The sequence below is a fragment of the Ceratotherium simum genome, chromosome 10 (assembly GCF_057802395.1).
Source record: "Ceratotherium simum simum isolate JZ-2026a chromosome 10, ASM5780239v1, whole genome shotgun sequence".
In the NCBI taxonomy this organism is placed as follows: domain Eukaryota; kingdom Metazoa; phylum Chordata; class Mammalia; order Perissodactyla; family Rhinocerotidae; genus Ceratotherium; species Ceratotherium simum.
The window spans coordinates 42,529-68,115 of NC_141909.1; the positions used below are offsets into that span (position 1 = coordinate 42,529).

Genomic DNA, 25,587 nt, shown 5'->3' on the forward strand with positions numbered 1-25,587 from the left:
CTAAAGGAGTGGGGATGGAGCTGTAAAGGAGCAGTTGCTGTATGTTACTGAAGTTAAGCTGCTATGAATTTGAATTAGAATGTTATAACTTTAGGATGTTAATCCTCATGGTAACCACAAAGAAAATTGCTATAGAATATACTCAAAAGGAAATTAAGAAGGAATTTAAACATTTCACCTCAAAAAATTTCAACTAAATGCAAAAGACAGAAATGCAGGAAATGAGGGACAAAAAAACATAGACAAGCATTCTCTGTGCCCTATATGCTATAGGGCCTATAGAAAACCCATAGCACAAAGTCTATCCAGTGGATGAGGCGCAGAGGCTTTCCACCTCAGCAAGAAAGAACTGGATGACCAGCCATGGCCTGAGGTCTGTTCACAAGCCCCCTTATAGGCGGGAATGGGGGGAGCTTCTGGGAGCCGTTGGTGGTGGGAGTGGGGCTCTGTCTCTTCTGCCAGGTGGAGCTGGCTTTGCTGATTGACCATCTAAGGCTCACACAGCTGGTGAGGGTGAGGCGGGTGGGAACAGGCAGGATCTACCAACTCCCCAGGGCTCACACAGTGCCCAGCAGGCACTTGGTAAACACTGGTTGACATAGGAGTGAATGGGCTTTTCACACACATGCAAGTGAGAGGCCATCAGGAACCTGACACTGGCCAGCTGAGTCCCTCTATGCATGGCCAATGTATTGTGACAGTGCAACGCCAAGCCTTTCCCAATGGTCTCGTCTGTTCCTGTGAGGGTGTCAGAGGGCGCTTTGCTTCAAGCAGGCGGTCACCTGCTCTTGCTGGTGAAAAACAGCAGGAGCGGTGAGCATAGAAACCGGCCTGGCCTTGGGTACTGTTTGTGGTTGTGGAGCTGCAGAAGCATCTATGTGCCCAACGTCAGGCACGTTGACTTCTCTCCTGCCCGACGTTTGGTGTGAGATCAGAAGTCAGGCTCCCTCTCGGAGCAAGCACTTCTACCACCTGGCCATCACCAAAACTGAGGTGAGGCCCTGGCAAAGCTAAGGACCTGCCTTCTTGATGTTACAGCTTTATTGCTCAATGAGCACATGCTTCCTCTCAATGCTGGGAATAACAGGCACAGAGGCTGAGGGCTTGGGCCGTGTAGTCAGACAAACCTACGCTTAAACCTGCTTCCTTCACTGAGTATGTGTGTGCGTGTGCATGTGTGAATGTGAACTTGGGCGAGCTATTATCCTCACGCAAAATGGGGTAGACTTGTAGGACTGACCTTGTAAGGTTTCTATGGCATAAAGCGCTCAGTAAAGTGCCTGGCACACTGAATGTACTTAATAAATATTAGATGCTGTTGTTTCTTCATGCTCTGATTGGATTATACTAACGAGGACTTGGACCACTGGTAGGGAAAACCAGTTACAGTTGAAAGTTTAGGATTTTATGGCTTATCTCTTGGCAATGAGTCAGGGCCTTTGGGGGTTTCATTCTATCAAACATCTGAGTTATCAATAGCCAACTTGTAACCTCCCTGAAAATATCCATGGTGGACTCCCACCTGGTGTTGGAGCTCCAGTGGGCAAGATTTCCCATGCACCCTTCCTCTGTCACCCCAGAAGCAAGGCCTCAAGTCCTGGTTAAAACTCAGCTCAGGCAGCACTGCCTCATCCAGGAAGCCTTTCCTGCCTCTCGGGCTAGGAAGGCACCCCTTCCCTGGCTCCCAGACACCTAGTACTCTGTTGTTACTGACTTTTGTTGGAGTGTCTCCCCCTCTTTGAGGGCGGAGACCTGCATGCCCTATTCCTGGAATATAGTACTTCCTCAAACATCTGTTGAATGAGTAGAGGATGGGGCATTCTTTGCTACCCAGCATTTTCCCATAAATGTAGTGTTACCTGTGGGTTGTTTTCAACCTGGCTGCACAGTAGAATCACCTGGAGAGCTTTAAAAACTACTGGGTCCTGGGCTCCACCCCAGACCCATGAGATCTTTTGGGTGTGAGAGTGGCACATGCTTCCAAACACAGCCAAGGTTGAGAACCACGGTTATAAACCATGATTGTTAGGCCCTCGGTCCACCTGTGCTGTAGTGAGAGACGCTCCCCCTGCGGGAAGGAGAACTGCCTTCAAGTAACGGGGCATCTTACCTCTCTCTGCCTGTTTTTTTGTCTTTGCAATGGTGATATGACACCTACTTCATGGAGCTGTTAGGAAAAAAGTGATAGAAAGTGGCTGTGCACACTGTGAATCACATTTGTAATGAAACAGGAGCGTCCTAGCGCATACCGTATTTTTAGTTACAAAATACAATATCTAAATGCAGAGAAGAGGCCCAAGGATTCCAGTTCTTTAAACTGTGGTCTCTACACTCAGGGAAGGAAGGGGCTTGAAACGGAGCCAGACTAAGCCATGTAGGTGCCGAATGCAGTTAATGGGTTAGTTTCCCTTTTAAGCTGATAGTCTTAAAATTTGCTCAACATTCATTTAGAAGAGGCTGAGTGCCAGGTGGGGGAGAACACAGGCACTTCCTGCTGTCCTGAGCAATTCAGCTCTAATCTCAGAACAAACTCTCAGAAGGCAGTTTAGTGACCCCCTGGGAAACCCCACCCCCACCAAGAATTTCTTCCAAATATTCCTTCTACCACATGGAGTTCTGTCCCTGAGAGGAGTTCTGGTGAATGCAATTTTCATCATCTTGGTGCAGCTCAAGTCCAGCCAGTCCTGGTCTTCATCCAGCTCTGCAGAGTGGAGGATGAGCTCAGGGCCTCTGGGCTCTCTAAGTGGTCTCCTCGAGGGCTAACTGGAGGCTGCTGTTAAAAGATCACATGATTGTTCCCAGTGTGAAACTACTAACCATGTTTCACTTGTGAAGCTGTGTTCCTTCACTGGAAGAGAAGCACAGAGGCAGGAGCTGGCCTGTCCAGGGCTCCAGGCCCAGCGGGAAGATGGCAGCCTCCACTCTCCTCACCAGCCTCTCCCACTCCAAACAGTGGTAGGATTAACTATGGACAGAATTCAAGGCAAGTAGAAAGTATCACGACAGCACGTATCTATCCAAATAATTAATTAGAGGTTTCTCATTTTTCAGGAGTCTAAATGTGCCTATATTATTCCTTTAAATAGTAAGCTGGAAGAGGGATGGCATTTAAGGCTTGGGGGTAAGTGATGGCAGAAAGACCCAGTGATCTAGCACAACAAGACCTGGGGTAAGAACTCTGGTCTTTGGCACATTAAACTGTTCATCTCTAACACACCTGAGATAATAACACCTGCGTCATAGGATGAATTCAAGGACACAATAGGAATAAAAGATTTAAGAGATGGTTTAGGAAAACAGTTAAGGGTGTGGGTATGATTTCCAGAAAGCTAAAAACAGAATAAATATATTTCAGTTTAATCCGCTCGTGAGCGTGGCATGAGCGAATGAGCTAGTTCACAGGAGAATCTGGGGAACAGCAGTTTATATAGTTAGTAAAGGCAGGCTGAAACAGGTTTGCTAAGTTAAAGAAAACTAGTTAATGAGACTGTTTCCAAAACACACCCTATAAAACCCATGGGTAAAATTTTATGTGATTTCTTCCTGATAAGGTGTGCAGAAATCATTAAGATAGTAAAAACCTGTTTTTATCAAGTATATTTCCCAATTACAGTCATTCTTCATGCAACTAAGTATTTTATTATTTCTGCCTCACATTGATTAAAAAATAAATTTATATGCTAGTTGCCAGAGAGAATAGATTTTAGCAGTATCTATTTTACTATTTTATTAAATACATATATTGTGTTTGGTAGTGGGATAAAACAAAGTTAAAGAATTTATGAGTTTTTAAATAAATCTTATTTAATTATCCCTAAAAGCCCAATGCTAGAGTTTGATATTCTCATGTACACGTATTTACTGAAGAAATATAACTCCAATTATCACACTCTTTGCTCCATCAATAACTCATAGGTTTACCTACACATTATATTGCATTATTTTAAATTAGGTAATAAGAAACAGACTATTAGCTCTATAAAAGAGAAAAACCACAGGCCCAAAATTCCTCGCTTTGCCAAAGCCCATGACACCAAACCTAGATTTAATATCTGACCTAACTGTGGCGTTGACCTTCCCAGAAACGTCATCTTAACCAACCAGTCTGGAACTTTCTGGTCAGCACTATTGAGACACTCTGTCACGTGGGCCCACGGCATCCCCCCACCCCAGAGGAAGAAGAGGCAATCTGCATGGCAAAACCCCTGCCGTCCCTTCCCCCAAAAGAGGCGACCTGGGCCAAAATAATCCTTTCTTTTGCTCATAACTTCCTTGCCCTGCTCTCCTTCCTATAAAGACCTTCCATTTTGTGTAACTCTTCAGAGTATCTCTCTGCTTGCTAGATGAGATGCTGCCTGATTCATGATTTGTTTAATAAAGCCAATTAAATCTTCAAATTTTGTTTTTTTAACAGCTCTATATAATTTTAATCTTGACTTTACTGCCTTTAGTAATCTCTTACAAGATGTGTTCCTAATTTTTTTTATAAGTCCTCATTTTGAGACATAAATTTCACATTTATTTGAATTGAAAAAGGAAGTTATACTTTTCTGAGAAAATAAGCATGATTTGACTCATTGGTTTGATAATAAGGACTAATTGGCAAAGGTTACATGGTGACTATTTTCCATAAATTGGATTAATTAGATCTGCAACCCAAGGCTTTAGCAAACTCTCTATAAAAAGACTACTGGAAAAGATGTACTGAAATTACTGCTTTGATTTTTTTTCACAAGGCCTTTTGAGTAAATCAGATTAAACTGTTTACTTCCAAGAATGAAAGAGTAGCAGGTATAATTAATAGTTATTTGATAAGTTTTAGAAAAGCCTTTTATGTCTACTTCCCCAAAACTGAGAAACTGAATGATTCTAGCGAGTGACTAACAAATCCTTTTAAAAGTCAGATGGTTTCTAATTCTTTGTTTTAATAAAATTGAAAGAATTATCAGATGGTAGACCATTAAAAGTAATTTTTGATTCTAGATAACTATGAACATTTTGCATGTAACTTGAAAGAAACTTAAAGAATTAAGTGGTATTACTATAATAAAACTCCTCTACTCCCTTCTGTGTCAACAAGGTTTCTCAGCAATTAGATTAATAACACTGAAAAATTGAAATAAAATTGTCCAACATTGTCTTATTCTATTAGTAAAAAGTATATGAACCAATTGGAAAAAAATCCCCATCTATCTGAGATGAATTTTCTTTTTAACACTTTATTATTGAAAATTTTAAACATCCACAGCAGTAGAGTAGTAAAAGGGGTTGTCACCAGCTTCAAAAGTTATCCCGCTGTTCTTAATTCAAGGAGGGGTTTTTCTAACCATTATAATTTTTATGTTCATATCTTAGTCAGCTCAGGCTGCTGTAGCAAACTACCATAGACTGGGTGGCTATAAACAACAGAAATTTATTTCTCACAGTTCTGGAAGCTGGAAGTCCAAGATCAAGGGGCTGGTTCATAGACAAGCCGTCTTCTCGCTGTGTCCTCACAAGGCAGAATGGGTGAGGGAGCTCTCTGGGGTCTCTTCTCTAAAGGTCCTAATCCCATTCAGGGAGACTCCACCCTCATGACCTAATCACCTCCCAAAGGCCCCACCTCCAAATACTATCTTGCTGGGGACTAGGTTTCAACATATGAATTTGGGGAGGACACAAACATTCAGGCTATAGCAGTTTATATAGCAACTACAGGCATACCTCTGTTTTATTGTGCTTTGCATATACTGCGTTTCTTACAAATTGAAGGTTTGTGGCAATCCTGCATCAAGCAAGTCTATCAGCACCATTTTTCCAACAGCATTTGCTCACTTCAGGTCTCTGTGTCACATTTTGGTAATTCTCACAATATTTCAAACTTTTTCATTTATTATGTCTGTTATGGTGGTCTGTGATCAGTGATCTTTAATGTTACTATTGTAATTATTTTGGGGTGCCAATGAACTGCGCCCATATAAGACGGTGAACTTAATAAATGTTGTATGTGTTCCGACTGCTCCATCAACCAGCTGTTCTCCCATCTCTCTCCCTCTCCTGAGGCCTCCCTGTTCCCTGAGACACAACAATATTGAAATTAGGCCAATTGATAACCCTACAATGGTCTCTAAGTGTTCAAGTGAAAGGAAGAGTAGTACGTCTCTCACTTTAAATTGAAAATTAGAAACGATTAAGCTTAGTGAGGAAGGCATGTCGAAAGCAGAGATAGGCCAAAAGCTAGGCCCCTTGCGCTAAACAGCCAAGTGGTGAATTTCAGGAAAAGTTCTTGAAGGAGGTTAAAAATTCTACTCCAGTGAACACACGAATGATAAGAAAGCAATACAGCCTTATTGCTGATATGGAGGAAGTTTTGGTGGTCTGGATAGAAGATCAAACCAGCCACAACAGTCTCTTAAACCAAAGCCTAATCCAGAGCAAGGCCCCAACTCTCTTCAATTCTTTGGAGGCTGAGAGAGGTGAGGAAGTTGCAGAAGAAAAGTTTGAAGCTAGCAGAAGTTGGTTCATGAGGTTTAAGGAAAGAAACCATCTCCATAACATAAAAGTGCAAGATGAAGAAGCCAGTGCTGATGCAGAAGCTGCAGCAAGTTCTCCAGAAGATCTAGCTAAGACAATTAATGAAAGTGGCTCCACTAAATGACAGATTTTCAATGTAGATAAAACAGTCTTATATTGGAAGAAGATGCCATCTAGGACTTTCATAGCTAGAGAGAAGACAATGCCTGGCTTCAAAGCTTCCAAGGACAGGCTGACTCTCTTGTTAGGGGTCACTGCAGCTGGTGACTTTAAGTTGAAGCCAATACTCATTTACCATTCCAAAAATCCTAGGGTCCTTGAGAATTATGGTAAATCTACTCTGCCTGTGCTCTATAAATGGAAAAACAAAGCCTGGATTATAGTACCTCTGTCTACAACATAGTTTACTGAATATTTTAAGCCCACTGTTGAGACTTACTGCTTAGAACAAAAGATTGCTTTCAAAATATTACTGTTCACTGACAATGCATGTGATCACCCAAGAGTCCTGATGGAGATGTGCAAAGAGATTAATGTTGGGGGCCGGCCCGGTGGTGCAAGCGGTTGAGTGCGCGCGCTCTACTGCGGTGGCCCGGGGTTCACAGGTTTGGATCCCAGGCATGAACTGACGCATAGCTTGTTAAGCCATGTTTTGGCGGTATCCCATATAAAGTAGAGGAAGATGCGCACGGATGTTACTCAGGGCTGCTCTTCCTCAAGAAAAAGGGGGGGATTGGCATTAGATGTTAGCTCAGGGCTAGTCCTCCTCACAAAAAAAAAAAAAAGAGAGAGATTAATGTTGTTTTCATGCCTGCTAGCACAACATCCATTCTGTAGCCTATGGATCAAGGAGTAATTTCAACTTTCAAGTCTTATTATTTAAGAAATACATTTCATAAAGCTATAGCTGCTATAGATAGAGTTTCCTCTGATGGATCTGGGCAAAGTAAACTGTAAACCTCTGGAAAGGGTTCACCATTCTAGATGCCATTGAGAACATTCATGATTCATGGGAAGAGGTCAAAAGTATCAACATTAAAAGGAGTTTGGAAGAAGTTGATTCCAACCATCATGGATGACTTTGAGGGGTTCCAGACTTCAGTGGAGGAAGTAACTGCAGATGTGGTAGAAATATCAAGAGAACTAGAATTAGAAGTGGAGCCTGAAGATGTGATTGAATTGCTGCAATCTCATGATAAAACTTTAATGGATGAGGAGTTGCTTCTTATGGATGAGCAAAGAAAGTGGTATCTTGAGATGGAATCTACTCCTCGTAAGGATGCTGTGAAGATTGTTGAAATGACAGCAAAGTATTTTGAACATTACATAAATTTAGTTGATGAAGCAGCAGCAGGGTTTGAGAGGATTGACTGCAATTTTGAAAAGTTCTACTGTGGGTAAAATGCTATCAAACAGCATCACATGCTACAGAGAAATTGTTCATGAAAGGAAGAATCAATCAATGCTGCAAACTTGATTGTTATCTTATTTTAAGAGAATTGCCACAGCCACCCCAACCTTCAGCAACCACCACCCTGATCAGTCAGCAGCCATCAACACCGAGGCAAGACCCTTCACCAGCAAAAAGATTACAGCTCACTGAAGGCTCAGATGATGGTTAGCATTTTGTAGCAGTATTTTTTAATTAAGATATGTACATTTTTTTAGACAAAACACTATTGCACACTTAATAGACTACAGTATAGTGTACACATACTTTTATATGCACTGGGAAACCAAAAACTTCACCTGACTCGCTTTATTGCAATATTTGCTTTATTGAGGTGGTCTGGAACAGAACTTGCCATATCTCTGAGGTATGCCTATATTTTAATATTCACTTTGGTTAATTATCTATTTATTGTAATAAAGACATTTTTAATACTTAGGACCTTATGATAGGAAATCCAAAATTTTAATTCATATGCATATTTTTATTGCAGGGAATTTTATCCTCATTAAGATAACATTATGTGAAATTGAAATATGAAAATTCCTTTAAGAGACACAGGAGCAAAAGTTTGAGGACTACTTTTTGAGGAAACGACAGTTGGCCACATGTCAAACTTGACCAGTTTCAAACTGGGGCAAGTCTTGCCCAATTCCTCTGCCGTGTCTTGTGCTTTTCTGGTGCACACAAACCCTACACATTGTTTATCAGCCAGTCCTGTTGGGACTGGAGACAGTGAGAAAATCAGACAGCTTATAAAGTGTCACTTAGGTTTTGGTAGATGCAGACTGTTTCCATTGGCCTGGTAGAGCTCAGCAGCTTTGCTTACTAGGAAATCCCAATGAAAGATTCCAACAGAGATGACTGATCCACCTCAGACAAGCCCGTCCCCAGCTGGAGCCTCAGGACCGCAGCACGTCAGCACTCACGGACTGGACAAAGGAGTTGGCCAGATCCTGTCTTTATTTAAAATGATGATATTTTGCTCATCACTGATTTTTTGGCATTAATTTAGAGTTTTAGAAATATTGCACTGAAATTTCTATCAACTACTGAGTTTTTGTGCGAGTCCTCGCTCGCCGCACCAATTTCTGGACTTGGTTCAAGAACTCTTTCTCTCTGGCCTCCAGACTATGTGTGTTTGCTTCTGTGGGCAGGTGCCCTGGAAGTCACAGATGGTTTCTGTCCACCTACAACAAGAAACCACCCTCCCAAGAGAGGAGGGAACCCCACGCGAACCTCCTGCTGAAGAAGAAGCAGAACGGCAGATATGGGGCTGCAATGGAGGGAGGGCTAAGGGCAGCCCAGGGACCCATGGCTGCTTCTTCCTCCTCTTTAAGGAAAGCCCTCATTCCCAGCACCAGTGTCCTGGCTGGGAGCCAGGAGGGAGCCCAGGGGCTACCCCGCTTGCCTGAACTCCCCCAGGCTGTCCATAGTTCGTAGCCCAGGGCAGAGGGCAGTGCAGCCCATGGAGCCTCCTGTCTGGTGGCCACCAGGGTCCTCCACGGGCCACATGGTCAGCGCCCTTCTGGTTCTGTCCAGGCAGTGTTGCGTGAGTGGAACCAATGAAGAGTGCAGAGATTTGTCCATCCAATAGGCACTTTTAAGTGCCTCCTGTGTGTCAGGAACAGCTTTAGGCTCTGGGATATGAAATGAATGAAGCAGCCTGCGTCTGTGGTGCTCAGAGGCAGAGAAGAGTGGTAATGGAATGACCAGTGCTATGAGGAGCGAATGGACACTGAGTTGAGCCCAGAATGAAGAGTGAGTTTCCCAGGAAGACCCAGGCACTTGGGGCAGTGGGAAGGAAGACTGTGGTTCAGAGCAGCCTGCTCACACCCTCAGGTGCAGGTGGAGCTGGGAGCCTTGTGGGGTCAGGAGGTCTGGATGGGGCCCGAGATGCTGCACCTCGAACAAGCTCATGCATGTGGAGGCATCCCCTGTGGGGATGGCGGGGATGGCCAGATCATTAGGCAACAAAGGCACAAAGAGGTGGAGGTGGAGGCAGCATGCGTGTTGGACACAGAGAAAGAGGGAAGGAGGGAGCACCAAGGAAGTGTCAGATGTTCCCGAGGCACAGATCATCTCAGATTATCCAGGTCACAGCAGTGCCACCCTGAATTGGCCCCCACTGGTGACACCCACGCAGGTCCCTCGTGTCCTCTGCTTGAGACAGTCAACTCCATAGTTGCTTACACAACGTCCGTGAACTCAGGTCCTATGGCAAGCTCCCCCTGCATCTTTCCGACAGGCACAGCCTGGCCAATGGAGTACAGTGTCAAGCCTGTGGATTTTTGCCAATCTGAGGTAAATGCCTACAGGAAGAAAAGGCAAAGAAAAAACTTGTAAGTTCTTACAAGTTCTTCACGTGTAGCTGTCTTTCTGGATAGTCAAGGATCTCTGGGTCGGTGAGCTTATTCTAGTCTAGAAACTGGATGAATGATCATGGCTCTCTTTCATGTGCTCAAGCCAGGCGTGCATTCACAGGATCTGAGATCGGTCTTAACTGTGCAAATCAAGCAGGAACCTAGTGGTTCATCCATTTCAGCTGGGCGCTCCGTCATCAGTTACCCAGACTTACCTGGGCCAGGGCCATTCTGATTACTCCACCAGCCCTTCTGCCTGTTACGGTCACCTTCCCAGCTTTGGCTCTAAACTCCTTGATTTTCCCCTTTTCATTTAAGTCAGGGAGCCTGTATTAGTTTCCTGTGGCTGCTGTAACAAATTACCACAAGTTTAGTGGCTTGAACAGAAATTTATTCTCTTACAGTTCGGGAGGTCAGAAGCCTGAAATCGGTGTCAGCAAGGCCACCAGGGGCTCTGGGGGAGAATCTGTCCCCTGCCTCCTCCAGCTTCTGGTGGCTGTTGGCACTCCTTGTGACAGCATCTCCCCAATCTTCAAAGCCACATCTTCCAACCTCTCTCCTGCTCCATGTCCACGGCACCTTCTCCTCTGCGTGTCTGTGTAAAATCTTTCCCTGCCTCTCTCTTATAAGGACACGTGATTGAATTTAGAGCTCACCTGGACATTCCAGGAGGCTCTCTCCATCTCGAGATCCTTAATTAATCACATCTGCAAAGATCCTTTCTTTTTTTCCCTGTGACATTCACAGGTTCCGGAGATTGAGACATAGGCATCGTTTTCCCGTCTACCGCAGAGCCCACTTTAATTGCAGTCACTGAAGTGTTTTCAAAGACACTGGTGTTTCCTCACCAGTGTATTTTCAAAGTTTTGGAGAAGAGAGTGTTATTGGGCCCTTGGGGGCCATAGTTAGGAGGAAGAGGGTGGGTTGCACATAATCAGTTTATTCCAGCATTACCAGCCCCAGAACTTCTGAGTTCTGATGAGAATTCTTGGCATCTCAACCTCACTTGGCCACCACTGAGTTTAGGCTGCTATGCACCAGTCGAGGAAATAGCTAGAACCTGTCTGATGTTTAAACCACCACACTATCCATCAGTTTATCCCAGCCTAGTAATTGTTTCCTTCTTTAGTTTCTTCAGTTCCTACACTCAGAATCCAGCCCTACCTTTGTTCCCCTCATTTTTGCTGACATGAATTAGTGAAGTGCTGTGTTCTTTGGTGTAGAAGCCGCATCCTCGCAGCGTCCACTTTGTTGTTGGCTCCTTCAGGTCTGGAAACGGCAGTGGGGGGGGGGGAGCATCAGAAAATCGGCTTCCTTGGGGAGGGAATGGCGTGGAGACCAGTGGGGTTGGGGTATGTTCTAAGTCTGTTGAATCCTCTTAAATACCTCCATACTGATACATAGAGTCCCATTCTTTCTGGATTATTGGGCCAGCTTTCACACATTTTTGGCTGTTTCAACCTTATGACTATAGGACATAAATCATTTCAGCACCTCCATAGCAATTCCCAATGCTTATGTTTTAATAATGTAGGCTGATTTTGTTTGCCGATTTTTTTCAAGTTCAGTGCTCTTAGAAACTGCTGCTCTACCCGACGACCTTGAATTCCTTTTGCTGTTTACACTGTTGTATGACAGTGGCAATGTAGTTTCCCCAAACCTGACCCCATAATGGACAGTTTATTTCAGGTGACCACAGGTAATTAGCCATTTTCCACTATAGGCTGTGGGCTGCCGGATTCTCCTTCCTGAATATTAATAGGATTTTTACTCAGGGCAGCGCAGCTTATTCCCCCACATTTCCTTGTGCTGCTGTTGCCTCTAAGCCCCTCCCTGTTTATCAGTTTCCCTTTGGCATTCTTGATTTTAAGCAACAGAAACCAATCCTCGCTGACTTACTTACTTAAGCAGAAAAGGGAAATCACTGGAAGGCTCTCGAGTAGCTCAGAGAATCACCTGGAAGCTGGAGAAAGAGATGAGGCTCAGAACCAACAGAGGGAGGGTAGCGGGCAGGAAGTGCCCACTAGACCCCATGGAATCACCGTTGTCACACTGCGGGCACCATTGTCACCACCACTGCACACTGGTACCACTGTGAATGGCCCCCAATTGTCACCACCCCTCTGCATCACTTGCTAGTCAAGGTCATGGGCAGGATCTCCTCACTGGTTGAGCTCTGGCCTCCTGTTGCCAGGAGTGAGGGATGAGGGATCCCTCATCAGAGTGAGGGATCTGATAAACAATATCCATGTCTCCTGTCCACACCCTATTTCAGCCCTTATCCCAGTGAATTGTAATTGTCCATCCACTTGTGTGGATTTCCTGCCAGACAGCCCACGGTCAGCAAAGTCTCGTGTTTTGTACCCTGAGCATGCAGCTTCAGCCCCTGGCACGAGGCACATGCCCAGACAGTGCGCTCGGACTGAACGAACGATGGGTGGACTCTGGTGCAGGGTGCACTTGGCAAGTGAGGTTTGTGTCTGGGGCGGGGGTGGAGGGATGAAGAGGCAATGCTGCCCCTTACTCCTTAGAGGGTAGAACCTGTAATTTACCTCTTAGAAGCAGCACAAGAGATTTATCGAAATGTGTATTAAGTGGAGATGACAGGTTCCAGGAAACTTGGACGACTTAGAATTTTTGTAACTATTTCTTGTTTAATTACCAAAAGTTGCAAGAGGAACCACAGTTTTATCACATTACAACCTATCAGTCAGTTCTAAATTAGAACCTCGAGGCTTTGGAGTGTTTCTTTGTGGTTATGTTGAGAATGGAGGCCGTGGTTGTACACTTGTGCGGCCTCCTGGTCTCACAGGCAGCATGATGGAGTGAAGCGGTCTCTAGAGGCATCAGAATCACCTGGAGGATGAGGCTGGACCCAGAATAACAGCAGCTCTGAGGGGGGCTTGAGAATGGGCATTTCTTTCTTCTTGTTGTTGGTGGTGGTGAGGAAAATTAGCCCTGAGCTAACATCTGTGCCAATCTTCCTCTACTTTGTATGTGGGTTGCTGCCACAGCATAGCTGATGAGTGGTGTAGGTCTGTGCCTGGGATCTGAACCTGCAAACCCAGGCCGCCAAAGCAGAGCACATCGAACTCAACCATTATGCCCCAGGGCCGGCTCCAAGAATGTGCATTTCCAACAAGCACCCCAGGAGCTGCTGCTGTCCTGGGGAGTCACATTTTGAGCATCACTATTGTGGTGCAAGTAGCGGTTTTCCTCAAGTTGAAGCTTTCTCATACGTTAAAACAAAACCTGTCAGTCACCATCAGATTTGACTGAAAGTAGCAGACACAGTAACTCAAACTGCTTAAAGAAGGACACCCCCCCTTCTCAACTAACAGCAGTCCACAAGGAGGGGGGCTTCAGGGTGAGCTGATCCAGCAGAAGCCCAGGGTCTTTCCACCTCTGCATTCCACACACGCATTTCAGCTCCATTCAAAAGCCGACTCCTCTTGGGCCTCCTTGGTCACATACAGGAGGAAAGGGTAAGTTTGCCTTGCGATCTCATTGGATGTATAAAGTCATGTGTCCACCACTTGACCAGTGACAGCCACTAGGCACATGCTAGGAGCAGACTGGCTTGTGTCTTGGGGGTGACACTGATGAGACCCAGTCTAAGCCACATGGACTATGGTGGAGGAGTGGGCTGCAGGGGGGGCAGGGACTGCAGGAGGAGGAGGTGGGCTACAAGGGAGAGAGGGTGGGCTGCAGGAGGGGAGGTGGGCTGCAGAAGGGAGAGTGGGCTGCAGGGGGGAAGGGGTGGGCTGGAGGGGGGAGGGGTTGGGCTGTAGGAAGGGAGGTGGGTTCTGTTCGGAAGAAAGAAGGTAACAGTGATAACTCTCCTGCTCGGCAGCAGAGAGAGAATACATATTAAGTGTCTGTTACTTTAGGCAATAGGTTTTGCCCATAATACTCAATCACTCCATTTTATGTTTATGGCATTAAGGTTGTACAAACAACTTAGTGCTGGATTACTGACAGCCTAATGTATAAAAATTTTACCTTTTTAAAAGTTATTCCTTTGAGGATCTGATGAAAGCTAATGTAGACCATTCCATAGAAAAATGTATGATATGCTTATTCATAACATCGTGATACTAATTCAGGGAACCCGTGGACGACCACAAGAACAACAATGTCACAACGGCACCCAACACGGATTTCGGGTTAGGAATTCCTGATTTATTTTTTATTTTATTTTTTTAATTTTACTTATTTATTTTTCCCCCAAAGCTCCAGTAGATATTTGTATGTCATAGCTGCACATCCTTCTAGTTGCTGTATGTGGGACGTGGCCCCGGCAAGGCCGGAGAAGCAGTGCGTCAGCGCGCGCCCAGGATCCAAACCCGGGCTGCCAGCAGCGGAGCGTGCGCACCTAACTGCTGAGCCACGGGGCCGGCCCAGGAATTCCTGACTTAGAGGGCCCGGTTCTGCCATTTATGACTTGGAGGATTTGAGGAAGACCAAGACCTTTTAGGGGTTTCAGTTCCTTTTATGTGAAAGGAAGAGTGTGAGCCCTGTGTAAGCGTGTGAGGCAGGGACTGGTCTGCTGTGCTCAACACCGTGGGCCCAATGCTAGAAAAGTCTGCCACACACAGGCATTGGGTGATGACTGGATGTACGAATGAACACATGTCCAAAGGTGATAGTAACTGTCTTCAAAGAGCAAAATGTAAAGAACTTCATAACAAGCTAGGATTTCTTAACGTTGCTCACCTTTGCAGTGGGAATGTGGCTTTGTTATAAAGGTAGGCTATGCCCTATGTGAAGAAGCTTAGGTGCTTTTAAATCAAGTGACTTTTTTTGAGAGTGGGTGGGAGTGAGTCGGCCTGTCATAACCTGCTCTCTCTCTCTCGCTGCTATTTAGGGCAGATGCAGAAAGTGTTTGGGAAACAAGTATTGGATTATTCTTTGAATCTGTGTCAGGGAAAATCTTATTTTTTAGTTCCCATGCCTGATAACATAACCCTACAGATTTTCTCTTTTCTTGATTTGGACAACATCAGGCAGCAGTCAAAAACCCACAAAAAAATTCCAAAAAGTAAGGCCTTAAAATATTTTTTACTCGCAAATATTACACAGAATTTCAAAGAGAAAGGGAACAATTTAAAAAATCTTAACTTTCAGAATGAAAGGAGAGAGAAAGAGTTTCCCAGACAAGCAAAAATTCAAGGAGTTTATCACCAAGAAACCAGTCTTATAAGAAATGCTAAAGGGACTTATTTAAGTGGGAATGAGAAGACCACAAATAGGAATAAGTAAACTATAAAAAGAAAAAAGCAATAAAATCACTGGTAAAGGCAAAAATACAGTAAAAGTAGCAGATTAACCACATATGAAGCTAATATGAAGGTCAAAAGACAAAAGTACTAAAATTATCTATTTCCATGATAGGAGGATAACAGATACACACAAAAAAAGAGGTTAGCTATGATATCACAAACATAAAATGTGGGAGGAGGAGAGTAAAAGAGTAGACCTTTTAGAAAGAAGTCAAATTAAAGAGACCATCAACTCAATATAGATTGCTATATATGTAGGTTATTGTATATCAACCATGAGTTTATCACCAAGAAACCAATCTTATAAGAAATGCTAAAGGGACTTTAGCATTGTATATCAACCATGAGGTTGATATACAAACCTGAAACGTATAATAAATACAAAACATTAAGAGAAAGAAACCCAAACATAATACTAAAGAAAGCCATCAAACCACAAGGGAAGAGAGCAAGAGAAGAAGAAAGGAACAGAGAAGAACTACTACAACACCCAGAAAAAAAGTAACAAAATGGCAGCAAGTACATACTTATCAATAGCTACTTTAAATGTCAATGGCCTAAATGCTCCAATCAAAAGGCATAGGGTGGCTGGTTGGATAAAAAAAACAAGACCCACATATATGCTGCAGACAAGAGACATACTTCAGACCTAAAGACACTCACAAACTGAAAGTGAAGGGATGGAAAGAGATACTCCATGCAAATGGCAATGAAAAGAAAGCTGGGGTAGCAATACTTATATCTGACAAAATAGACTTTAAAACAAAAATTGTAACAAGAAACAAAGAGGAGAACTACAGAATGATAAAGGGAACAATCCAAGAGAATATAACACTTGTAAATATCTATGCACCCAACATAGGAGCACCTAAATATATAAAGCAATTATTAACAGACATAAAAGGAGAAATAGACAGCAACATAATAATAGTAGAGGACTTTAACACTCCACTTACACCAATGCATAGATCATCCAAACAGAAGATCAATAAGGAAACATTGGCCTTAAATGATACACTAGACCAGATGGACTTAGTAGATATATATAGAACATTACATCCAAAAACTGCAGAATACACATTCTTTTCAAATGCACATGGAACATTCTCAAGGATAGATCACACATTAGGCCACAAAACAAGTCTCAATAAATTTAAGAAGACTGAAATAATACCAAGCATCTTTTCTAACCACAATGGTATGAAACTCAAAATCAACTACAGGAAGAAAATTGGAAAAGCCACAAATATGTGGAGATTAAACAAAATGCTACTGAACAACAATTGGGTCAACAAAGAAATCAAAGGAGAAATAAAAAAATACCTGGAGACAAATGAAAATGAAAATATGACATGCCAAAATTTATAGGATATAGCAAAAGTGGTTCTAAGAGGGAAGTTTATAGCAATACAGGCCTACCTCAACAAACAAGAAAAATCTCAAATAAACAATCTAACAGTACACCTAAAGGAATTGGAAAAAGAACAAACAAAGCCCAAAATCAGTAGAAGGAAGGAAATAATGAAAGTCAGAGTAGAAATAAATGAAATAGAGACTAAAAAATACCAGAGAAAAAATCAATGACACTAAGAGCTAGTTCTTTGAAAAGATAAACAAAACTGACAAACCTTTAGCTAGACTCACCAAGAAAAAGAGAAGGCTCAAATAAATAAAATCAGAAATGAAAGAGGAGAAATTACAACAGACACCTCAGAAATACAAAAGATTATAAGAGAATACTACAAAAAGTTATATGCCAACAAATTGGATAATCCAGAAGAAATGGATAAATTCTTAGAATCACACAACTTTCCAAAACTGAATCAAGAAGAAATAGAGAATTTGAATAGACCAATCACCAGTAAGGAGATAGAAACAGTAATCAGAAACCTCCCAAAAAATAAAAGTCCAGGACCAGATGGCTTCCCTGGTGAAAACCAAACATTCAAAGAAGACTTAATACCTATCCTTCTCGAACTCTTCCAAAAAACTGAAGAGGAAGGGAAGCTTCCTAACTCATTCTACGAGGCCAACATTACCCTGATACCAAAACCAGACGAGGACAACACAAAAAAAAGGAAATTACAGGCCAATATCACTGATGAACATTGATGCAAAAATCCTCAACAAAATACTAGCAAATCGAATACAACAATACATTAAAAAGATCATACACCATAATCAAGTGGGATTTATTCCTGGAATGCAGGGATGGTTCAACATCCACAAATCAATCATGATACACCAATTAACAAAATGTAGAATAAAAATCACATGATCATCTCAATAGATCTAGAGAAAGCATTTGACAAGATACAGCATCCATTTATGATAAAAAATCTCAATAAAATGGGTATAGAAGGAAAGTACCTCAACATAATAAAGGCCATATATGACAAACCCACAGCTAATATCATTTTCAATGGTGAAAATCTGAAAGCTATCCCTCTAAGAACAGGAACCAGACAAGGATGCCCACTTTCACCACTCTTATTTAACACAGTATTGGAAGTCCTAGCCAGAGCAATCAGGCAAGAAAATGAAATAAAAGGGATCCAAATTGGAGAGGAAGAAGTGAAACTGTCACTATTTGCAGATGACATGATTTTATATATAGAAAACCCTACAGAATCCACCAAAAAACTTATAGAAATAATAAATGAATACAGTAAAGTTGCAGGATACAAAGTCAACATACAAAAATCAATCGCATTTCTATATGCTAACAATGAAGTAGCAGAAAGAGAAATTAAGAATACCATCCCATTTGCAATTGCAATGAAAAGAATAAAATACCTAGGAATAAACTTAACCAAAGAGGTGAAAGATCTGTACACTGAAAAAGTGTAACTATAAAACATGGTTGAAAGAAACTGAAGAAGATACAAAGAAATGGAAAGATATTCCATGCTCTTGGATTGGAAGAATTAACATAGTTAAAATGTCCATACTTCCTAAAGCAATCTACAGATTCAATGCAATCCCTATCAAGGTTCCAACGACATTTTTCACAGAAATAGAACAAAGAATCCTAAAATTTATGTGGAACAACAAAAGATCCTGAATAGCCAAAGGAATCCTGAGAAAAAAGAACAAAGCTGGAGGTATCACACTCCTGGATTTCAAAATATACTACAAAGCTATAGTAAACAAAACAGCATGGTACTGGCATAAAAACAGACACAGAGATCAACAGAACAGAATCAAGAGCCCAGAAATAAACCCACACATCTACCGACAGCTAATTTTTGACAAAGGAGCTAAGAACATACAGTGGAGAAAGAAAAGTCTCCTCAGTAAACAGTAGTGGGAAAAGCGGACAGCCAAATGCAAAACAATGAAAGTGGACCATTATCTTACACCATACACAAAAATTAACTCAAAATGGATTAAAGACTTGAATGTAAGACCTGAAACCATGAAAGTTCTAGAAGAAAATATAGGCAGTACGCTCTTCGACATCAGTCTTAGCAGCATATTTTCAAGTACCATGTCTGACAGGGCAATGGAAACAGTAGAAAAAATAAATGGGACTATATCAAACTAAAAAGCTTCTACACAGCAAAGGAAACCATTGACAAAACGAAAAGACAACCTAACAATTGGGAGAAGATGTATGCAAACCATATATCCAAAATACATAAAGAACTCATACATCTCAACAACAAAAAAACTAACAACACAATTAAAAAATAGGCAAAAGATCTGAACAATTTTCCAAAGAAGATATACAGATGGCCAACAGGCACATGAAAAGGTGTTCAACATCACTATCAGGGAAATGCACATCAAAACTACAATGAGATATCACTTCACTCCCGTCAGAATGGCTATAATTAACAAGACAGGAAACAAGTGTTGGAGAGAATGTGGAGAGAAGGGAACTCTCATTTACTGCTAGTGGGAGTGCAAACTGGTACAGCCACCAAGGAAAACAGTATAGAGATTCCTCAAAAAATTAAGAATAGAACTACCATAAGATCCAGCTAGCTATTTATCCAAAGAACATGAAAACATGAGTGCATAAAGATACATGCACCCCTATGTTCATTGCAGCATTATTCACAATAGCCAAGACTTGGAAGCAACCTAGGTGCCCATCAAGGGACAAATGGATAAAGAAGATATGGTATATATACACAGTGGAACACTACTCAGCCATAAACAATGAAATCTGGCCATTTCTGACAACGTGGATGGACCTTGAGGGTATTATGCTAAGCAAAATAACTCAGAAGGAGAAAGTCAAATACCATATGATCTCACTCATAAGTAGAAGATAAAAACAACAACAAACAAACACATAGAGACAGAGATTGGATTGGCGGTTACCAGAGGGGAAGGGGGGAGGGAGGAGGGAGAAAGGGATAATTAGGCACATGTGTGTGGTGATGGATTGTAATTAGTCTTCAGGTAGTGAACATGATGTAATCTACACAGAAATTGAAATATAATGATGTACACCTGATATCTATATAATGTTATAAACCAATGTTACCACAATAAAAAAATTAAAAAAGAGGGGGCCGGCCTGGTGGCATAGTGGTTAAGTTTGCGCGCTCCGCTTCAGCTGCCTGGGGTTCACGGGTTCGGATCCCGGGCGCAGACCTACACACCACTCATCAAGCCATGCTGTGGCAGCATCCCACATATAAAGTAGAGGAAGATGGGCACAGATGTTAGCCCAGGGCCAATCTTCCTCAGCAAAAAGAGGAGAATTTGCAACGGATGTTAGCTCAGGGCTAATCTTCACACACAAAAAATAATAACAAAATAAAAAATAAAAGATAGACCACCACCAAAAAAAAAAAAAAGCCAGACAGTCTGGGTTCAGATCTTGGCTCTGATGCTTCTTGCTGTGTGACCTTGGAAAAAATAAATAAATAAATGAAATAAAAAATCTTAACTTCACATAATGACAAACATTGGATTTGGGCAATAATAAAACACTTTTTACCTATGACCCTAGAAACTGGTTAAGTTAGCACTCAAAAGGAAAAAGCAGCACAAGTAGAAAATGATAAGGTGGTCATTTACAATGTAAGGTCAGCGAGGGCCACAGGCAAAGCTGTCACAGCAGAGGAAATCCATCATGCTGCCCTTCGAGGTAAATGATGTTAACAACAGACAGGTACCAAAGAGAAGGTTAACAACAGTGCTATACTAATGTTGTTCCCACTCATACTTTACCTTAAGCAAACACCAAAAACAGAGAAAGAAATTGTACAGGAGTTCCTAAGTGCAGATTTCGACAGTGTTCTTCAACGGGAACCTCAGCAGATTAACAGGTCCCTGGGGAAAGAATTTGTTTTCAAATTCCTTATATTTTATTTTATTATTTTATTTTTTTTTTTTAGAATTTTTAAAAATTTTATTTATTTATTTTTCCCCCCAAAGCCCCAGTAGATAGTTGTATGTCATAGTTGCACATCCTTCTAGTTGCTGTACGTGGGACACGGCCTCAGCATGACCAGAGAAGCGGTGCGTCGGTGTGCGCCCGGGATCCGAACCCGGGCCACCAGCAGCGGAGCGCACGCACTTAACCGCTAAGCCACAGGGCCAGCCCTATTATTTTATTTTATTTTTATTTTATTTTACTTTTTATCTTATTTTATTTTATTTATTTTAATTTGTTTATTTTGTGAGGAAGATCAGCCCTGTGCTAACATCTGCCAATCCTCCTCTTTTCTTGCTGAGGAAGACTGGCCTTGGGCTAACATCCGTGACCAACTTCCTCCACTTTATATGGGACGCCGCCACAGCATGGCTTGCCAAGCGGTGCATTGGTGCACATCCAGGATCCAAACTGGCGAATCCCGGGTCGCCAGAGCAGAGCACATGCACTTAACCACTTGCGCCACTGGACCAGCCCTGCAAATTCCTCATTTTAGACTTATTATTTCAGGCATTTGTACATATTTGGTAATAATAAATTTTGACTCCATTTGGCAAGAAAAGTAATGAAAATCTATTTTTTGTACATAATCATTTAAAAATTAGAAAGAACTAAAAAATCATCTTAATCCTACCTTTCATTGCTATTCAATTCTGGTATATTCCCTGTCGGTATTTTTCCTAAAAGCTTGAGTATTTTTAAAGATATTTCACTATGAGGTTTAGATGGTTTGTAGACCAAAATACATAACTAAAAATATTTAGCTAGTCAGAAATTCTAGTCACAAAACAATTTGTTATTTGCAAGATAAATATTGGCTTAAAGATAAATTTTCTTATTTAAGAACCAGTAAGGTGCAGGGCCGGCCCCGTGGCTTAGCGGTTGAGTGCACGCGCTCCACTGCTGGTGGCCCAGGTTCGGATCATGGGCGCGCGCCGGCGCACCGCTTCTCTGGCCATGCTGGGGCCGCGTCCCACATGCAGCAACTGGAAGGATGTGCAACTGTGACATACAACTATCTACTGGGGCTTTGGGGGAAAAATAAATAAAATTAAAAAAAAAAAAAAAACCAGTAAGGTGCTGCATTAGGTACTGTGTCTTTTTACTCATTCAAGTATTCATTCAACAAATATTTACTGAGTTCCACCGATCTGCTGGGCACACGTGGTAGTAAACACCCCAGTCCCTGCCTTCATGGAGTTACTGTCCAATGGGTGAGCCAGGTGATAAATCCAAGGTCTCCATAAAATAAACAAGTACAGCTGTTATGGGGGTGCTCAACTTAAACTGGGGACAAAGGAAGACCTCTCTGAAGAAGTGACATGCAAACCCAAGGATAAAGGTGCTCACTGCAGAGCACGACCTGTGACTGGTCTGTGGAAGGAGAGGGCGCTCTCCTGCATCGGAATGGCAAGCGTGGTCAGAGCACAGATGGCTGGAGACTCGGGGAGGGTGGGTCATGTGGGGCTTCTAGCCCGTGGCACACATCAACATTGTGTGGTTGCAGAAGAGCAGGACGGGATGCAGGGAGAGGAGGGGTAGGAAGAGGTGCAGAAGCGGACAATGATGGGGAGAGTGGACGTGCGGTGCTCCCGTGGGACACATCAAGGGTTCAGTCTTCCGCTGCCTGGAAGATATCCAAGGAACAGTGGTTGAATGGACAGGTGGGCATATGCATCCAGAGGTCAAAAGATAAACTGGCGCTGAGAACATAATTTGGGAGATGTTGGCACAGGGTGGTATTTAAAGCCACGGAATGTATCAACTCACTGGGGGGCAGTAAGTGGGACCGAGGAATGTCCACATTGGATACTGCTGAGTGGTCAGAGGGCCATGTGACGTGAAGACCACAGAGAATTGGAAGGGCAGTCTCAGTGGAGAAGTGAAGGGGCTGTGTGAAAAATCCACTGCAAGCAGCACAGCAGGAAGTAGAGAGAAAGTGCAATAACTAGGAGCTTTCAAAAGATAAGTTTCAAAATGTGTAACACAATGTAAACGCTCTACTTTTCCCGTGTTATCTCTATGATTGGCCACTGTACACTGTTGGTAATCGGTGCACATCTTTCCAGACATTTTCTGTGCAAATACAAACATCCAATGTGTCTATAAACCATTTAAAGCACATTCTGCACTTCTAAGCGTAGCCTACATTGTGGATGTTTTAACTTCAGCACCCCACATTGTGGAACCATCAATTAGCACCCCCCACCACCACCTCATGAACATTTGGGTTGTTTTCATCTTTCCTCTGTTACAGCAGGGCATAGGCACAGTCTGGTGTGTTACTCTATGTATCTGTGCAGGTACACCTGTAGGATGTAGTGTCAGGAGTTCAAATGCTGGGTGTAAGGGTATTTCCATTTTATTTTTTGATAGATATGGCAATTTCGCCCGAGAAATTTTCTTTATAACAGGAACTACCAAGTCTTGTTTGAATGCTGACAGAAATGATCCAAGAGGGGAAGAGGCTGAAGGTCCAGGAGAGAGGAGCCATTGCTACAGACCACCACCCCTGGCTCCTTCCTGACACTGTGTTCCCTCTCAGTCATCGGGTCTCCTGGGACAGGCTCATCTCAGTCCGCTCAGGCTGCCACAGCAAAACTCCACAGACTGGGCAGCTTAGACATTTGTTTCTCACAGTTCTGGAGGCTGGAGTCCAAGGTCAAGGTGCCGGCCTATTCAGTTCCTCGTGAGGCCCTTCCCGGCCTGCAGATGCCACCTTCTGCCTGTGTCCTCCAGTGGTGGAGAGAGCAAGTGAGCTCTCTGGTGTCTTCTCTTATAAGGACACTAATCCTCTCGGATCAGGGCTCCATCCTTATGACCTCATTTAACTTTACTTCTTCACTCCAAATACAGCCACACTGGGGGATTAGGGCATCAACATGCGAATTCTGGGGGACACAGTTCAGTGCATAGCAAGGCCTGACTTCAAATATCATGGTTTCTGACAGTTTGGTGTCCAAAAGCATCTGCTACATTGGCCCTCACAACACAGAGTGGTACAATAACCCTCAGTTCAATCAATTGTTCTGTTTTTTGGTTCAGAAAAGTATGGGCCTAGTGATGTACACAACGGCTACTTCGTGAGTGTGTAAGGCACTGTAGGCAGTGCCTTACACTGCCTACACTGTAGGCACTGTAGGCACACTGTGCGCCACACGTAGGCACACTGTGCGTTACTATAGACACGCTGTGCACCACATGTAGGCATACTGCACATCACTGTAGGCACACTTCTCTCAACCTGGCACACTGATTTTTCTACCATGATAATAATTTAAAATTATCCTACTAAAAATGCTATTATCATTGAAAAATGCCATTCCTTCCATGGGGTAGACTGCTTGCATTTAAATTGATCAAGACATCCTTTATCTCTTCTGTGATACAAAGTTATTTATATAATTATTTTTCTTCTAGACGTGTAACAGTGAAGACTCCTGGGAGAAATTCAGAACTTTACCAGAGAAACACGCTTTTGATACAAAGATAGGGATAGCCATTTATAAGAAGCTGCTAGCTTTCCACCAAAATGCAGCCCAACAGAAGAAGCTCAGACAGAGAAGACAGACGGTATTTTTCTAAACTTAAGTGAAGTGACCAAAAAAAAAAAAAAGGATTTAAACGGAATTTTCATATAACAATTGCTACCACTAGACCTTGCCTACAGCTGAGACTGAGTTGAAGCAACTATCCAGTGGATGTAAGTGGGATAATTTGTTTTAAAAAGAATCTTGACTCTGAATATTGTTCTGAAAATAAACTTTTTTCTCTCATTTTCCTTTTTCTTTTTCTATTAATCTATTAATACAGATCAAATAGATCAAATACCTACTTAACTCACTTTAATCTGACATATCATTAATTTTAAAGATAGAATAGAAAGCAAATATGCTTCAAGTAGCAGCTCCCTCAGGTGGGGGCCCTAACAGCCGGGGTGCCAGATGTGGGGCTCCCTTCTGGCTGTCTGGTGCGGTGCAGGGTGGGGTTTACGGCGAGAGTGTGTCTCAGCCTCTCCCCGTGGGTGATTTCCTTGTCAACCTGGCATGTGGGAGGCGCTCAGCTCGTTTCTGGAGTCTTCTCTGAGGGAACTGCTCTGTGTGCAGCTGTACATATGGGGTGTCCGTGGGAGGAGGGTGTTCAGGAGCCTCCTGTGTCAGCATGCTGGTCTCTCTTGGGTGTAACTACTTTTATGTCAAGACTAAGACATTATTCCCCTTTTCGCTCTGATCCCCTCAGGGGTCTACAGTGGAATTTTCCAGAGGCTACATGATGGGTGGTGACCTTACTACTCTGACAGCTAAATAGAACACATGTTTATGTATTCTTGTGCTTTAAACATTTCTATCTTAATTTGGAATATAGTAAACATCAATAGATATATCCTAGTTGATAAACAAAAGTTCTTTGGGGTTGTCAATAATTTTTAAGAATGTAAAGAGTTCCTGAGACCAAAAAGTATGAGAACCACTGTTTTAAACCACGAATTTTGAAAATGAGCACTAAAGAACCCCAGGTCTTTACCACCAATACAATAAGCCAACAAACCGACCGAACTAAGATGGGGGCTTACAAATGAGAGTC

At 42.6% G+C, this 25,587-nt stretch overlaps 1 protein-coding gene across 1 annotated transcript; it reads left to right on the forward strand.

Annotated features, from left to right (window-relative positions):
* The first annotated feature begins 547 nt into the window (after positions 1 to 547).
* On the forward strand, positions 548 to 24,779 carry LOC147916044 (F-box only protein 36-like). Its single transcript, XM_087435774.1, is given in 6 exon segments — positions 548 to 1,009; positions 9,071 to 9,186; positions 10,210 to 10,251; positions 10,254 to 10,305; positions 15,194 to 15,372; positions 24,424 to 24,779. Coding segments are annotated over 6 exon segments (687 nt in total). The 5' UTR covers positions 548 to 876; the 3' UTR covers positions 24,589 to 24,779.
* The last annotated feature ends 808 nt before the right edge of the window (positions 24,780 to 25,587 follow it).